This window comes from Lissotriton vulgaris, chromosome 8, assembly GCF_964263255.1.
Source record: "Lissotriton vulgaris chromosome 8, aLisVul1.2, whole genome shotgun sequence".
Lineage (NCBI taxonomy): Eukaryota > Metazoa > Chordata > Amphibia > Caudata > Salamandridae > Lissotriton > Lissotriton vulgaris.
In genome coordinates, this window is record NC_141696.1 from 985014992 (window position 1) to 985032965 (window position 17974).

The following is a 17974-nucleotide window of genomic DNA, read 5'->3' on the forward strand; positions in this document are numbered from 1 at the left end:
AGACTACATACAGCGCTCCATTACCTCGAAGCGCTGTGACTCTCTCTTCGCTTTCGGGCTGAGTGGTCGCTCCCCAGTGTCTCTGACGACATCTGGTATCGTTGTGCTGCGCTTTCCATTAAAACTGCCTCGTTATTATTGCCTGCAGTCTGCCTTGCTTGCCGCTTTTGCTCTGTATGCATTTTTAAATTGCCATTGTAACTTTTACTGTGTTTGCGCGTTATCCCCAAGCGCTCTGCTGTGCTCCACCCTCCGCTGCCATTTTGTTTGTTGTTGTCGTCCTAGTAAGCCCGCCCCGCCTCCCAGCTGAGCCGCCCTCCCACAGACTACATACAGCGCTCCATTACCTCGAAGCGCTGTGACTCTCTCTTCGCTTTCGGGCTGAGTGGTCGCTCCCCAGTGTCTCTGACGACATCTGGTATCGTTGTGCTGCGCTTTCCATTAAAACTGCCTCGTTATTATTGCCTGCAGTCTGCCTTGCTTGCCGCTTTTGCTCTGTATGCATTTTTAAATTGCCATTGTAACTTTTACTGTGTTTGCGCGTTATCCCCAAGCGCTCGGCTGTGCTCCCCCCTCTGCTGCCATTTTGTTTGTTGTTGTCGTCCTAGTAAGCCCGCCCCACCTCCCAGCTGAGCCGCCCTCCCACAGACTACATACAGCGCTCCATTACCTCGAAGCGCTGTGACTCTCTCTTCGCTTTCGGGCTGAGTGGTCGCTCCCCAGTGTCTCCGACGACATCTGGTATCGTTGTGCTGCGCTTTCCATTAAAACTGCCTCGTTATTATTGCCTGCAGTCTGCCTTGCTTGCCGCTTTTGCTCTGTATGCATTTTTAAATTGCCATTGTAACTTTTACTGTGTTTGCGCGTTATCCCCAAGCGCTCGGCTGTGCTCCCCCCTCCGCTGCCATTTTGTTTGTTGTTGTCGTCCTAGTAAGCCCGCCCCGCCTCCCAGCTGAGCCGCCCTCGCCCCTCCCCCTCCACTATCCATATATGACAGTTGTTCCCGCGCGCAGCGTTTACGCGCAGCGTTCGCGCCCCAGTCGCGCCGGGGGTGCGCCGGGGGTGGGCCCGTTTGCGCCCGTCCGCGCCTGGACCGCGCCCAGCGCCATACCCCTTGGCTCTTGCACCCCCCACCCCTCCCGCATCACTTACGATGCCACCACCCTCCTAGCCCTCAACCCCGGCCGCTCCCCCAACTGCATCCAAGCTGCTCCTGGACAAACCCACGGACCTTTCTCATGCAACTCCTGCAAATTCTACGGCACCGTCTACAACTCCGCTACGATCACACCACAGATATCCGACCCCAACAACCTACAATGCATCTTGCTCAACACCCGATCGGTCCACAGGCACGCCATTGACCTATGGAATCTACTAGACACCATCTCTCCGGACGTCGCCTTCCTAACAGAAACATGGATGAACGCCTCTTCTGCCCCAGACATCACCATTGCCATCCCAGAAGATTATAAGATCATACGCAAGGACCGTACCGGCCACACAGGAGGAGGAATCACTATCGTCCATAAGAAATCCATCCACATCTCAACCAGCTCAGATGTCAATCTCGCCAACTCTGAACACCTCCACTTCCAGATCCACATCGACCCCAAGACCACACTCAGAGGCACCCTCCTTTACAGACCTCCAGGACCCGCGCTCAATTTAGTGAGGACATCATGGACTTCATCACTCCACACGCGCTCCCCTCCAAAGACTACATCCTTCTGGGAGACCTCAACTTTTACCTTGAAAAGCACAACAACCGCAACTCCACCAGCCTTTTGGACAACCTCGCCAACCTCGGACTTAAACAACTTGTCACTTCCCCCACCCACATCGCAGGTCACACACTCGACCCTATCTTCACCTCCAGCAATCATGTCTCCTTCAGCCACACCACGAATCTCCTTTGGACTGACCACAGCTGCGTTCACTTTACCTACAACAAGCCCAAACCCAACAACCACCCCCAACCAACTCTGCAAAGAAACTGGAACAAAATCACCATCGACCAGATCTCCTCATCGCTTCTTCTTAACCCCCCAGCCCACTCCTCAAACCCCGATCAAGCCGCCTCCAACCTCACCCTATGGTTATCCAACAGCGCCGACATCCTAGCACCACTGAAAAAACGACAAAACAAACTCGGCAGCAAGAAGGCCTCCTGGTTCAACGATGATCTTAAGAAATCCAAGAAACTCTGCCGCTCCCTTGAGAAGGCCTGGAAAAAAGATCCAACCACCAGCACCAAGGAAGCCTTCAAAAACGCCACCCGCATACACCACCAACTGATCCGAAATGCCAAGAAAGCCGCTTTCAAGGACCGACTAGATAACAACGCCCACAACAGCAAGGAACTATTCAACATCGTCAAGGAATTTACCAATCCCACGGCCAACTCCAACGACATCACCCCCTCCCAAGCCCTCTGCGACTCCCTAGCCTCATTCTTCCACAACAAAATCGCAGACATCCACAACAGCTTCGACAACCAACCCGAAGACCAACTCACCCATCCCCCTGCAGGACCCCCACCTTCCTTGAACACCCTCAATGATTGGAAACCAATCTCCACTGAGGACACCATCCGTCTGATGAACTCTATCCACTCAGGATCCCCCACAGACCCATGCCCTCACCACATCTTTAACAAAGCAGACTCCATCATAGCACCGCACCTCCGAGACGTCATCAACTGCTCCCTCGACTCCGCAACCTTCCCGGAAAGCTGGAAACATGCCGAACTCAGCGCCCTCCTGAAGAAACCCACAGCTGACCCCACCGAACTCAAAAACTACAGCCCCATCTCGCTCCTTCCATTCCCGGCCAAAGTCATCGAGAAAGCGGTCAACAACCAGTTCCTTGAAACAAACAAATCCCTCGACTCCTCACAATCCGGCTTCCGAGCCAAGCACAGCACTGAAACCGCCCTCATCGCAGCAACAGACGACATTCGAACTCTCCTGGACAATGGAGACACAGTCGCCCTCATCCTCCTTGACCTCTCCGCAGCCTTCGACACAGTCTGCCATAGCACCCTTCTACAGCGCCTCAGAAACATCGGAATACAAGGAAAAGCACTGGAATGGATCACCTCGTTCCTCACCGGAAGAACCCAGAGAGTCCGCCTCCCACCATTCATCTCAGAGGCCACTGAAGTCATCTGCGGCGTACCCCAAGGATCCTCACTCAGTCCCACCCTCTTCAACGTATACATGAGCCCCCTCGCGGCCATCGCACGCCAACACAACCTCAACATCATCTCCTACGCGGATGACACTCAACTGATCCTTTCACTCACCAATGACCCTAGCACCGCCAAAACTAACCTACACGAAGGAATGAAAGAAGTAGCCGAATGGATGAAACACAGCCGTCTGAAACTGAACTCAGATAAAACAGAAGTCCTTATCTTAGGTACCTCCCCCTCTGCCTGGGACGACTCTTGGTGGCCAGAAGCCCTTGGAAAAGCACCCATCCCGACGGACCACGCACGGAACCTGGGTGTCATCCTGGATTCCTCACTTTCAATGAACAGACAAGTCAACGCCGTCTCTTCATCCTGCTTCAACATTCTTCGCATGCTCAAAAAAACATTTCGTTGGATCCCCACCGAAACTAGGAAAACGGTCACCCACGCTCTGGTCACGAGCCGACTGGACTACGGAAACACCCTCTACGCCGGTACTACCGCTAAACTCCGGAAAAAACTCCAACGAATCCAGAACGCTTCAGCCAGGCTCATATTAGACATCCCGCGCAAAGAACATATCTCTGGTCACCTGAAAAACCTCCACTGGCTCCCCGTCAATAAGAGGATCACTTTCCGGCTCCTAACCCACGCACACAAAGCACTCTACGAAATCGGACCAGAATGCCTCAACACACGACTGTCCTTCTACATCCCCTCACGCCAGCTACGATCATCCAACCAAGCCCTTGCCACTGTACCTCGCATCAACAAAACCACCATGGGAGGTAGATCCTTTTCCTACCTGGCAGCTAAAACCTGGAACTCACTTCCCACTCACCTTCGCCTTACTCAGAACCACCTAGCATTCAGAAAGCATCTTAAAACGTGGATATTTGACCAGTAATTCCCCACCCCTCTTCAAGCGCCTTGAGACCCTCTGGGTATGTAGCGCGCTATATAAATTTTTTGACTTGACTTGACTTGACTATTGTAAAGATTGAGCTCCTCGGGGGTAGTTATGGGTGGGTATGAAACGCTGACTGAAAATAGAGAACAGTAGGACATTAAGAACCCCTTTCAGGGGACAACAGAATTGGCTTGAGTAAAATCTCAAATCTTGCAAGAGTAACCTAAAGTTAAACAGATATCCGCTGCATTGCAACAGACCTTTTTATGGCTTTTTTTGATTGGAGGGGAAGTGTGAACATATTGACTATGAAGTAAAAAGAGAACCTGCTAAGAATGGTATCCCACGTGTGGGTGGCCCAGGAGACCATGACACAAGGTCCTACAGCACCATGTTGAGAGATAAGCAATAGGGGTAGCTGCAATATCCGGGGCTGTGCTTTGACACCACCCTTAAACTTCCGAACCAGACCTTTTTAAAAACTAGACAACCGGAAGATTCTAGGGTAGTGTTTTGCATGGATCTAATGATGTTTTCCTACCCACGATGCTCTGCAAACATCAAAAGTTGTCAGAAATCGGGCATTTTCCTAACATATTTGTAATATAAACTTCTGGAATCTATGAAATTCCTACCAAGGTCAATGAGAACCCGTGTGAATGGACTCCCATTTACTTGTTTGTTGCAAGTACTAGGCCCAACCATACAAGTGGTGCAGCGTTATAATATGAACAAGTGAGGCAATGCTGGGTGGTAGGAATTTTGTGAATTTCAAATTCCAGGAGTTTCCATCACAGAAATAGAAGTAATATGCATGATTTTGCGTTGTGGACAAATCTCATGAGATCATGCCAGGCACACAGCTCTGGAATCCCCTGATTGTCAAGTTTAAAACAAGTCTGGTTGGTAGTTTTCCTTTGGCAGAGTACAGTCCCCAAATCTGCAGCCACTCTTTTTCTGATCGCCCCACATAGTGCTATAGGGCCTTTCGTGTCCAGATCTTTGTCCACTCGCAAGTGGGGTATCATTTTTTATCTGGATACTTGGGGAGTGAGGAGGGGAATGCTTTGAGGTAAGAAATTTGTGGCTCCCCACAGATTAGACATTTCCCTTAAATGTAAGGAGTGTGTTTAGTTTGAGGTGTGCAGGTCATTGTGGGCAAGAAAACGGCGTGGGATCAATGCGAAGCTCTCTGCCCCCGACTCTCCTGGATGTCTAGTTTTCAGAACTGTGGGCCTGGTAGGGTCTTCCAAGTGGCAGCTTACTAAGCTCAAAAAGTTGTCATTAACAATTTTGGGAGTCAACCACTCCCCTGGCCCATATATAAATATTACCCAAAATAATCTAATGTTTCCTTGCTTGCTATTGAGATGGAGCTGCTTTAGACTGCAGGGGAGCGGAAAGACTGGCTTTCTTGGTGAGGGTGGAGCCTGATGTTAGGATAGGCCAAACTTATCCTTTTATTTAGAAAATATAATCCTGCCATACATTGGGCTTTGTACCACCCCAAGAAGCAAATTGTGAGCACACCTACTGTCTGCCCCAAGAAGCCGGGGGTGAGGCAGGGGAAGAGGCTAGTTTGTTGTGTTTGAGCTGGGGGTGTGAACATTGTCAGTGCAACTGCCACAGCACGATGTATTATTTTATTTTTTTGCCCCAAAGGCAATGTTCCTGTTGGCAGGTGGAATTGCTACCCCCTGGGGGCAGGTTTGGTGCCACCTGAAACAAGCCTCCTACCTTTCCCCGGGGGGTGGGGGGAGGAAGTTGGAAAGACCATATTGACCCCCATTGGGGCAGGGGTATGGGTTAGTGCCATGACCCCCACCCCTGTTTCATCAATTTGTTTATTTTGGCACTTTTTGAAATCCCAGGCGACTAGTGAGATCCCCCCCCCCCCATGGGCAGATCAGGGGTAATTACCCCATCTACCCTACCTCCAGGGGTGAAAGACATTTAATTTGGGTGGGGGCATCCCCTTGGTGGGCAACCCCCCACTGCATATTTGAGATCTTTCTATGGGTGTCTAGTGGGCTTTCATGGGGGCAGATCGGGGTAATTCCCCAGTGGGTGAAAGATTGGGGCAATTAAATGTACTGGGGAAGCACATGCCCTTGCTTAAGGGGTTGCTCCTCCTGCCCCCAACCACTGATGTCTAGAGGGTGGACCCCTGCTTGGGGATTGCTATCCTGTGGTGATCCCCCCCCCCCCCCAAGCAGGGATTCACTGGGCAGAGATGGCATTGAAAAGCGGAGGTTCTCTCCTTTCCAACAATACCTCTACCAAAGGAATCGCTGCTCTGGGGGCTGAGATGCCCCGCGCGCTGATTCAGTGAAAGTACTTTCCTGTAATGTCAGAGCACCCTGCGCGCTGATCATCAAAATCTGACTGCTCGGGAAGCTCTTCCCAAGTAGCCTGATATACAATAATAATAAAGTACTCCCTTTGGAGCTCTGCACTAGAGCTCCTTTAACCCGTTCGCTGTGGCGCAAATTTCCCCGCTGTGTGGGCTGAATTTAGGTGTTCAAGAATCAGATGGCCCCCAGCCGTCTGATGCCCACCTTGACGTCAGACAGCCGTCTGACGCATGGAACACGTTAAACTCCCCAGTGTTCGCCAATGGCCACACCTTAAAAGGTTCAGCGAGTATTGATGATTGCGCAGTCCGAGTATTACCGTGTAGGCTCTGTCTCAAGTATTCTACCACAGTTCCAATAACCTCTACACATTTAGTTGTCTAGACTTGCGGTGCATAGTTGCTATGGGTCGCTCCGTATTTACAGCAAGCAACAGGTGTTTACCTGGTCTCCTCACAGACTTAACAGCGGTCGCTAGACAGGTGAGCTAGGCATTCCATATTTTTCATTTCTAACACGTTCACTTTTGTGCTATATGATTTGAGTGCTTGCTGCTTTCAGTATTTGATATGACCCTTTCTTGCAGATCTTCAGATAGATTGTACTAAAAGCTACATTAATTCTTGGAGTACTCGCTTGAAGGCTGTTGATTGCTGAACTCTAACACCGTTCATTTTCATTATGAGGGTTGTTTAAAGTTATGGTGAACTGCATTGGAACCCTTTTCCCTCTCTTTGCGTGATTTACAGATAGGAAACATTATCGTGTTCCTAATCTGTCTTTACCTTTTTAGGTCTAAGCCTGCGTTGCAGCGCATGTGCTGCTGCAGGCAAGGATATTGTGAGGAGGGGATTTCAGTATGGCGTGAAGCCAGGCCCTTTTTTCCATTGGCAGGCCTCTCGAAACGGAGGCCTGCCATTGGAAAAAGCTCCTGTTTAGCAGATTTGTCTGCTCTGGATACCGCCTCTCGGACTCCATGACCTGCCTTACGGTAGCACGACAATATTTTTAGAAATATTGCCTTGGCAACCATGAGGCAGGTCCGGGAGTGCTGGAGGGGCGGGATTCAGTAACCTGTTTCCGCCCCATGTTTGTTTCTTTGTGCCGTCATTCCTGTGCGTTCCTGGGCGGTGCAGAAGGTAGGGGAGAGGCGTTGCTGGTTGTTTGTTGCAGGATGCCTTTAAACATGATGGTGTTCCTAAAAATACATGGTGCAGCACACCATCTGTGAATGTTTTCCTTACTGCATCTAATGTGCAAAGAAATGCTTTTCCTTTTAACCCTAACTCCCCCAATATTTAGTCGGCCGTTGTCAAGGGAAGTGACGTCAGAGTATGACTGACGGTAGTCCGGGTAGAAAGAACTGATCGGGCACAGGGGCAGCCGGCATCCGACGTAATCCGGGGCTGTCTGAGGGCTCCTCGGTGCAAGCGGTGGCTGAGCAAGAGCCCCGGAGCCCGGGCAAGCCATACATCGGGCCATTGAGTCCAACGCTACCGGGGGCTGAGTGAGCTATGGGGACAGTGACGCCTGGGGTCTGACCGGGGGGGAGCAGGAGGAGGCGAGAGTTGAAACTCTAACAGGAGGTGGGCCGTCCGGGAGAAGACCAGCTGTTGCTGTGTCCAAAAGGCGGAACCAGGGACTAAACCGCATATTCGGGTAGGTGCCAGAAGAATTAAAACTGTATTCGCAGTGACAAGGAGTCTCTGGACCAGGGGAGATCCAACAGGCTGGGAAGCCGCCCCAGGAGCCGAACAGAACGATAGAGCCATGGAGCTTCGGGTCGGGAACAGATACCGACTGGGTCGGAAGATCAGCAGCAGTCCCTTTCGGGGACATTTATTTGTGTGAGGAAGTTAGGGCGAATGTGGAAATACAACAGTGGTGATATCGTATTGAGAGGGTACAAATGGGGGCGGGGGGGTGGAGCTGGGATTTATAGGCTTGTTGGTTCCGGGCGGTGGAAAAAGTGTGAAATACAGAGCTTAGGAGTGTCAGTGACTGAAACATAGAGCCCTTGTTTTGGGGGACTTTCAGTGGTTGGTGCCTGCCCGGCGGAGCCGAACAGATTGTGCAAGTTTATGTTTCTGTGTAAGCTTATGGGGGAGTACATTACGTGTACTGAAGGGTGTGGTGGGCATTACAGATCTGTGAGTTACTTTGAGGGTCACACACCCTTGTGTGTTGGGGTGCTGCAAATGTGAAGAGTACAGAGTTTGTACTCCAGGGAGCGTATTTGGGGTGTGGTGAGCAGTACATATTTTTGGGAGGTTGAGGGGGGGGGGGGTCAGTGACTGGTATTGAGGTTACAATGGATCGTGTTCTTTTAGCGAGAGTCTAATATGGTGAGGCAGAGGAGTCTTATAGGTTGGGGGCGGAAGGGTTGAGCACCACTCTTCGTTTTAAGGGCCTCGAGCTAAGGAAACGTCGGGTTTTAATTAACAAGCATTTGCAATACAATAGGTCTCATTTGCAAGAGTTTAACCTATTGGCATTGTAAATGTCAATGCCTTTTATTTATGTTTTAAAAACGAACACATAAATAAAAGGCATTACTATTTACAATACCAATAGCTCAAACTCGCAGTTGCGAGACCTATTGCATTGCAAATGCTTTTTATACCCTTTAGCCAGTTTAGGTTTATCACCGAAGACTTAAGTTGAAGCCTAGCACTCCGCTTGATAGCTGGTGAGCAATTGCTTTTAGCAGTTTATTTTGGAGCGATTCAAGAGCAGCATACATAGCTCTTGTTTGTTTCGTGTCCCACTGTTTTGTGCTATTACCTGTTTGGTTTTTATCATCTAACACTTTAAGTGCTGAGAATAGTGGACCTACTTGAACTGCTTGTGGGCCTCTTTGTTGGAATCTAGAAGTGTGTACCCATTTTTACATTTTCAAGCCGTGATTACCTACTTGTTCTGATGAATGTCCATAAATCTCCTGAGTGGGTCCTAAGATGAGCAGAATCCTGTTGCCCTGGTTTTATTGGGTGCAAGGTTCTCCCCTCTGAGTTTTAATCCACTGCTCCGGGACTGTTAAAGTTATTGGTCCACCATAAGGCAGTTTTAACTTCGTTTTGCACCTACTCTACTCCATCCGCACCTAGTGCTTAAAGGGACCCCATTTGACTACATATAAACGGATGTATGGCGTTACAACGCATAATTTTACATCGCATACCATTACAACGCGATTTTTACAACGCAGGATCCAATACAATGCATGCCTTTACAACGCATGTCATTACATAGCAGATGCTATTACAACGCATTCCATTACAACGTAAGTGTAGGTAAGTATATCTTTTTCTTAAAAATGTAATTAAGTTAATTTAATTATTTTAATTAATTTAATTAATTTTAAAATTGTAATTAATTTAATTAATGTAATTTAAAAATAGTAATTTAATTAATTTAATTTTAAATTACATTAAAATTGTAATTAATTTATTTTAATTCATTTAATTAATTTTAAAATTGTAAATAAAATAATTTAATTTATTTAAAGTAGTTTTTTTAAAAACGGAACCCTAAAAATACCCCTGTACCCCAAACCCAGCCCTAAAACCTAAAAATACCCCTGTACCCCAAAACCCAAACCCAGCCCTAAAACCTAAAAATACCCCTGTACCCCAAAACCCAGCCCTGAAACCTAAAAATACCCAAACACCCCAAAACATATACCTCAGTACCCCAAAACATATACTCCTATACTCATACTTATTTTTAAAATTACTTTAATATATTTAATTTATAATATAAAAAAACATAAATTAATATATTTATTTATAATTAATAATAATTAAATTAATTAAATAATATTTAAAATAAAAAAAATATAAATACTTACCTATACTTACGTTGTAATGGCATGCGTTGTAATAGCATCTGCTATGTAATGTCATGCGTTGTAAAGGCATGCGATGTAATGGATCCAGCGTTGTAAAAGTTGCGTTGTAATAGAAGTGTGTTGTAAAAGTTGCGATGTAACGGTTGTTTCCCCATATAAACACATTAAAGAGCTCCTTTAGGATTGAGCAGGAAGTTGTATCCTACACCATTAAATTAATTTCAATGGGGCGTGAGGTCTTTAGTATTAAAGAGAATTTTCTTAAGTTACAGGAGTTTTGCCTGAATGGTAGCATTTTGATCTCCAGCTTTGTCTGACTATCTCTGTGTGGTGTATTTAGTTGCTCTGGACTGATGCATGTCTAGGTCACACAATTTCCCCTGACCCTTTTGTATTTGAGTAAATAAAAGGTTGGACATATACTCTTATGTTTTACATGTCCTTGTAGCCACACACTTCTAAGTTTGTGTTTCACTGTGAGGCCTACCCCTCCCATAGGATAACATTCAGGATTCCTTATTGCATTTAATAAGCTGTAATTTCCAATTTGGAGCTAGTGGCGTTTTCTTTGTCTAGGACAATTTAATGGCCAATCCACTTAACCCCTTCGATGCTATTGGCGGAACGGTTCCGTCATGAGCGTCGGTTGGCCTGTGCTCATAACGGAACCGTTCCGTCATGAGCCTGTTGGCTCATTAGAACGTTCAGCACAGCGCAGGAACCTGCGCCGCGCTGAAGGTGTTAATGGTGGTCTTTTTTTGAATTTTTTTAAAAAAAATATTTTTAGAAAATGCCACTTTTAGAAACGTGTGTTTTCCTGTCCTGAGCCCTTTCGTGTCTGTAGTTTCTTGGGTCACATGACTGGGAGGCTGTAGTCTACACCCAAACATTTGGACAATAGAGGGATTAGGTGTACCTAAGTGGTCCATCTGCAGGCAGGATATGGGGCAGAGCTGAGCACAGGCCCACTTGCGCCCAAAAAGCTTGTGCCCTGCCTTCACACAAAGGACCAAACAACCCTGAATTGTCACTTCAGCCAGCTTGGAACCAGGGCAGGGGAGGCAGGAAATGCCATGCACTTCAAAGCAACTGTCTAGAAGTTTCTCCCACCTTCCAGCACCATGGTAGGAAAGAATGATCTCTGGCAGCAACTTAGTTCAATTCTGGACCTGTGGATACTCTGCCAGGAATCACAGCTGTGTATCTACATGGACTGCTGCTTTCCTGCCCTCTTGCAAGAACTGGACCTGCAAGTTCACTTTTAGCACAGCTTCCCCAAGTGACTCCACAGGCTAGTCTGCTAGCCTCCTGAGCTGAGCTTCTGGGACATAAAAGGTTGCCCCAACCAGCTCCTGAACCAGCTGCAGCAAGTACCAAACTTCAGCAGGACTTGTCTGGGACTGTTTCAGACCTGCGCTTCATCGTGGCTAGCCTGAATTGTTTTTATACTTTGACTCTATCCAGGATGACCAGATAGTGGCGGTTGGTGCTTGGTGCTTTAAGGTTCTATTGTTCACTTTGTGTAAACATTCAGAACTCTGGCTCTAATGGTTGGATTGTCATTTTGATTGACATTTTTCTCTATTTTTACTTGGTTGGGGTCTATTTGTGCGATGTTTTACTGTGTGGTGTAAAACAAATATTTCACATATCGTGTTTAAGTTATGCCTGACTCCTCCCTGCCAAGCAACTAGGGGTGGAGCATAGTTTAATTTGGGGTTTGCTTGTGGCTTACCCTGGCAAGGATTGTGGTTGCTGCTTGCCCTCAGTCAACCAGTAACCCAATTTCTTAAACATCTAATTTCAGATGACGAGACGCCTCAGCCCAATCTACCCAGCACAATTTTGTACCTGCTCCTCCTGCACCAGTTCATACTGACCTCCTCTAAGATTCAACTTTCCTGCCTGGATATATTTGAGTAAATTGGCAATAAATTGGTGTGTAAGCTAATGATCCTAGGTGGCTTGAGTGGTGTGTGGTTTATTTTTTTATTGAATTTTAATTTTACATTTCAGGTAACGATATTTGCTCCAAACATTGACCAGATGCATGTGGTCGATCATTTGAAAGGAAGTCCAACTGAAGAGAAGAGAAACGTCCTTGTTGAAAGTGCCAGACTAGCACGTGGGGATATTAAAGATTTGACCGACCTTAAAATCGACGCCTTTGATGCTGTCGTTTTCCCTGGTAAGTCTGTGAACTGTAAACATTAACTTTGTATTTTTCTGAGCCCTATTAGCGATTGTGGCTTGACTTTATAAATAGCTGCATTACATGCAACGTTGGTGGCTAATACTTGAATTTAATCTTAGATATTTATGTAAATTTCAGGCATGCTTTGAATTTTTCCCTTTTTAAAGGTAGAAAGGCTTGTTAAGATTTCCTTCACTTTTTAGCTGAGAACGCTAATGCTGCAAAGTTGTACTTTGGGGAAGAAAGTTTCAACTAGTTTGCATATTTGCACAAACTTCCCATTGCATTTCACACCTGTACTGTAACCTTTTAGGTTGAGCCTTGCAGTGCATGCGAGGCATGCTGTAGCTCCTCAAGTGACATTAATTACACCCGTCTCTCCCCATTAGCTCATCTGTGTGCCGGTCTAAATTCCCTTCCCTTCGGTAGATAATTTTTACATCTGTCCCTTTTAGTGGGTGGTTTCTGGCCCTGTTACATGGATTTTGCCCCTCGTTCTATTTTGGTGTGTTTTTGCACTTGTTTTCTGATTGCTTTCGGCACGAAAGCCTTGATCTTATCACTTAGCCCAGGGTCTGTCTTCTGCTTGGCTAACTAAGGGATGTTTGTTTTTTCTACTCCTTGCAGGAGCCCCTCACCACATCACAGTAGGCCTACGGACCACACAGTGGGCGGTGCTATTAATTAAAGTGCTTACCTATTCCCTAACTGACTTTGTCCCAACTTTTTTTTTTAATTTAAAACATTGTTTACACAATATAGATTTAAAACCTACATTAAATAAACAACTGCATCACACTTTCTAAGCTCTGCCATACAACATGCTATCACTGCATGCATTACATGCCACTCTGCTTCACACCACCGAACTCCACACCACCGCACTTCACAGAACTGCACTTCACTCTATGCCGTGCCATTACATGCAGCACCGATCCATGCAATGCCACTTCACTCTGGGCAACTTCAATCGTACCAGCTTTCTATTTAAAACATGATCCATTTAGATTTTGTTAAATTTATGTTTGGAACATTTGGTATCTAAATATTGTATTGGTTGAGCACCAAACTTAATATGCATGCCTACGCTATTTATACTTTATTTAAAATGTATTTGTGACCGTACGTACCTCACAAGATCCTATTACAGGGTTTCATTTATTTACAAGAAGCTGCAGGTCCACTGCCAATCCGCACAGGTAATTCTGCTTTATATGCAATTTGCATTGTAACAGCTCTTCCAGGTTTTACGTTTTATAGTGATTTTATTATGGTTTGCTGGCAGATGACTAAAAGTGCAATGCAGCCAACTGTAATGTGCATCTCACAAAAAGTTAATATTTCGGCTTTATAATTAGAACGCCCTTTGCTGACTCTACCAGTAACAGCCATTACAATTATATAAACGAGAGTTACCAACAGGCCCGTAGTTTTGTTTTCAATTGTAAGTTTACTATTCTAAACATGTTAGGTTGGTCCATGGGGAGATGTGTTTCATTTGCTCCTATTGCCTTTTAATAGCTTGCAGACCAGCTTAATCTAATTACAGTGGGTGTTTGTTTTTTGTAAGGATGCATATAGCAGCCACATGTACCCCAACACACTACCCACATGCATCCCACCAACGCACACCATCTAACATCACTACATTACGAACCATCCCACTTCCCCATGTCACTGCACTAAGCAGAACTTTGACACCAAATTTGCAGTATGGAGCACAGCAGCCTCACGGCTTTACAACACACCTTAAAAACCTTGGCAAAGCCAATAGCTCTAGTTAAAGACTTGTAAGATCCCAAAGGAAAGGCCTATTGGCTAAGCCAATGCTTGTTTTATATTGCAGGTTTGCATAGTTGTATGTAGTAAAAGCTATTGGTCCAAATTAATTTCCCTTTCTGCTGTAATAAGTAGTCTTACTTTGTCAATCTTGCATGCACCATTCTTCCACGAATTGGTTAAGTTTCCTTAAAAGAAGTTCCAAATGTACGGCTGAGAAAATGGTTAACCATATTGAGACAACAGATGGTCTGTCAGGAAGTATGCTTGGGTGTATTGAATTGTGAAAGGAGGGCATAATCTTTGAATTTGGACTACTGTTTGGCCATTGGTAGAGCACAAGAATGTGATGCACTGACTCTTTACAGACTTCCTCCTGAGCAATCAAAGGTGCGTTTAAGCCTTCCACAGAACGAATCTTTCGACACTCAGAAGCATTTCAGCTTTTTATGCTTGCTAATCTGTTTTTCTAAACCTGTTTGAAAGGTTCTTGATGAAAGCTTATTTGGGCTGCATACTGTGCAGTTTTGTAGAAGTCTTCTGCTTTGAGGTGCATAGCTTTCTTGTGACCATGCTGTTAGTGTATCTTTACACTTGCATATACCTCTTTACACTTGCATATACTTCAGGCTTTCAACTATGAAAGTGTTCTCTAGACCAGGAGATGTGCTGCAGTAATGCGTTCATGGAAAACCAAACCTGTGCACAGCATGGGCATACCGTGCTTCACTTTCACCTACAGAGATGAACTGAAAGCGTTGTTTTTTTGTTTTTGTTTTGGAGGGGTGCAAAATGCTGTTGCACTTCGTGTGACCTCGTTGCTAAGGATTGTGCAAAGCTGCATGAGCCTTATGTAAAGGATGGATAGTTTGAGGGGACTCGTGGTTTGCATGCAGCGTTGATAATCTGTGTGATGTCTACTGAACTCTCATTCTAAATTCTCATACATGAAAATTACATTGGGTGGGTGTCTTGCATCAAATTGTCTCAACTGTAGTGTTGCCCACCTTGCTATTCTCTTTAACCGCATGCTTTTAAGGTTGGCTTCACCACTTTTTAATTTCAGGTGGCTTCGGTGTGGCTAAGAACCTGTCCTCCTGGGCAGTGGAGGGCAATGCATGCACAGTTAATGATCAAGTGAAGTCAACACTTGAGGATTTCCACAAAGCGAAGAAGCCAATTGGACTGTGCTGCATTTCTCCAGTATTGGCGGCTAAGATCTTCCCAGGCTGTGAAGTGACGATTGGCAAGAATGAGAATGTTGATGAACGGTAAGATAGTCTTGTAAAAAAAAGTGTTGTAACAAATAGAATTTTACTTTAAAAGTAGCTAGTGTAGGAATGCAGAGATGGAAGTACATGTTCAAGATCTTATGATTTGCCAAGTAGTAGTAAGTGCTTCAACTTGTAACAGTAGCACTCAAACATTAATACATGGCATATACTTTAAGAATGGTTCTCCGAACTTTATACTTTCCTCCATCTGTAGAGTTGGGCTTGTGTAGTCTACATAAATGGTACTAGATATCCTGCTTAAGGAAAAATTTGCTTTTACATTGCAAGTTGAAACTACAGACATTTCCTAAAATTGTACCCAAATTTTGTACTTTGAAACACTAGAATTTAAGCTACTCCTACAGCTTTAATATTTATAGCAGTGTCTGTAATGCGATTATGTATCACTTCTGAGTGGATTAGCCCAAATCCTCCCGCGTTTGTAAACAGGAGAGCCAGGATTCTGGCCCTGCATAATCTAGAATCTGCAGTGTTTATGCGGCGAGGCAAGAGGGGGCTGCAAATATGGGCTCCATTTGTTCATTGGCAGAATAATTGATCGCCGGATCTGGCTTTGTGTCTTGCTTAAGTCCTAGCGCTAGGTGCTGTGGTGGTCCGCCCCAATAACTTTTTTCTTTTACTTGTGTATGTACCCTATCGCCTGTCCTCCTCCGATCGTTTCTTTCGCCATCTTCCCACTTTTTTTCTTTCAAAATGTAAATTTGTTCTAGGGATTTTATGGATGGTTGTCATGATACATTCAAATGCTATCTGATATGATACAATTTTCAAGCTGAATAATAAAAATATTAAAAAGAAAATGAAACTAGAATTTTGCTTGCGTTCAGAAATGCAGCTCTGCTCGTCCCATTTGTAGCTCTTAACTAAAGTCTTGAGACTAACTTTGTTTTGCTTCAGGTAAATTACCAAGTGACTGTTTAGCCTCTAAAGATGATCCCGCGCCTAATCTAAAAGTGTCCAGTACTTGCTGTTATTGGGAACTATAAGCTTTCTTTTTCAATTCTATTTATTCACTGCTAGACCTGGTGTCTTAATACAGAGCACAGGTGCTAGCATGTTTACAGGGTGGCTGTGAAATTCATTTCTTGGGGGGGTCAATGAGCAAAAAGGATTGGAGATGTATACCCAGAAGTGACCAACAACCCCCTACCACTGAGCCTTCCTGTCTTGTTGGAAAAATGTGTTACCGAGGCTTATTGAAGTTTCTAGGCCCAAGACATGCACCCTGAACTGGGTTTCTAAAAGTGAGATTTTGTGCAAAGGAATTTTGTGAGCGGATGGCTTCGCCTAGTGTAAGTTTACACTCTCGCTGTATCTCTATTTGAACAACTGTTTTAGGAACCACCTTGCACTTAAAGAGACAAAAAACGCACAACCATTTATTTGAAGCAAGTGTCTCAAAGGGCCTTGCGCCACCCAGAGCTCCAACCTGGTGGATGCTCTACCAGCTAGAACACATACTACTTTGGGCCATATACATAGGGTATGCATGTCTATACTGTTTTATATTCGAAAAGGAGGTTATGCAGCAGACAACCCACAAAGTCTGCACATTTTATTTTTTACATTTATAAAGCGCCTGACTTAACCCAAATGGGTTATCTCCGCGCGAAGGAACCAATAAACATAACACAAGGGGTGAGAGTTTAGAAGAGCTGAGTTAAGTTTTTTCCTGAATGACAGGTAGTTGACTTCCTGACGAAGACCTAAAGACAATTGGTTCCATAATTTAGGAGCGAAGTAGGAAAGATTTGCCTCCTAATCTAGTCTGCTTAATGCAAGGAATAGTGAGCAGGCTTTTGCCTTCAGAGTGGAGTGAGCGCATTGGGGTATATTTAACTAGTTTTTCTGTGAAATATGTTGGGCCCATGGAATTGAGGCCTTTAAACACCAAGCAACACACTTTGAAATTAATTCTCTTGCGAATTGGAAGCCAATGTAGGCTGTATAAAAGGGGAAGGGGCGCGATAAGGAGCACTAGTCACCAGGCGTGTGGCAGTATTCTGCACCACCTGTAAACTTTGTAAGTCCGAGTCCTTAGCAGACACCAGCAAAGCGTTGCTATAGTCCAATCTCCTAAGTACCAAAGCATGAATTTGCGTGTGCTCATCGGAAGAAAGTGAGAAATCTTCCGGAGCAGACTCGGCGCATAGAAACAAGATCTTTTTAACTGCTGCAATGTAACCCTCCAAGTTAAGGTCTCTGACTAGCACTCCTAGGTTTTTGACCAGTCTTTGGGGTAGGGACTACACCCAATTCATTAGGCCACCACCCAGGGGACCATCTCAAAATAGCATCCTTAAACAGCAATCTCAGTTTTCCCGGTGTTTAATTGCAAAAAGTTTCTCTTCATCCAGAGGGTAATTGTTTTCATACCTTCAGAGAACACTTTCTGG

General features: G+C 45.4%; 1 protein-coding gene across 3 annotated transcripts in view; it reads left to right on the top strand.

Annotated features, from left to right (window-relative positions):
- LOC147698215 (glutamine amidotransferase-like class 1 domain-containing protein 3, mitochondrial) overlaps nucleotides 1-17974 on the top strand; it is a 69667-nt gene that overhangs the window by 23761 nt on the left and 27932 nt on the right. For 2 of the 3 annotated variants that reach the window (XM_086934857.1, XM_086934859.1), the window contains exons 2-3: nucleotides 12327-12498; nucleotides 15350-15554. In XM_086934857.1, coding sequence (XP_086790983.1) covers nucleotides 12327-12498; nucleotides 15350-15554 — 377 coding nt within the window. Of the gene's footprint in view, nucleotides 1-12117; nucleotides 12249-12326; nucleotides 12499-15349; nucleotides 15555-17974 lie in introns of all 3 variants that reach the window. The other variant, XM_086934858.1, reaches the window with a different exon arrangement.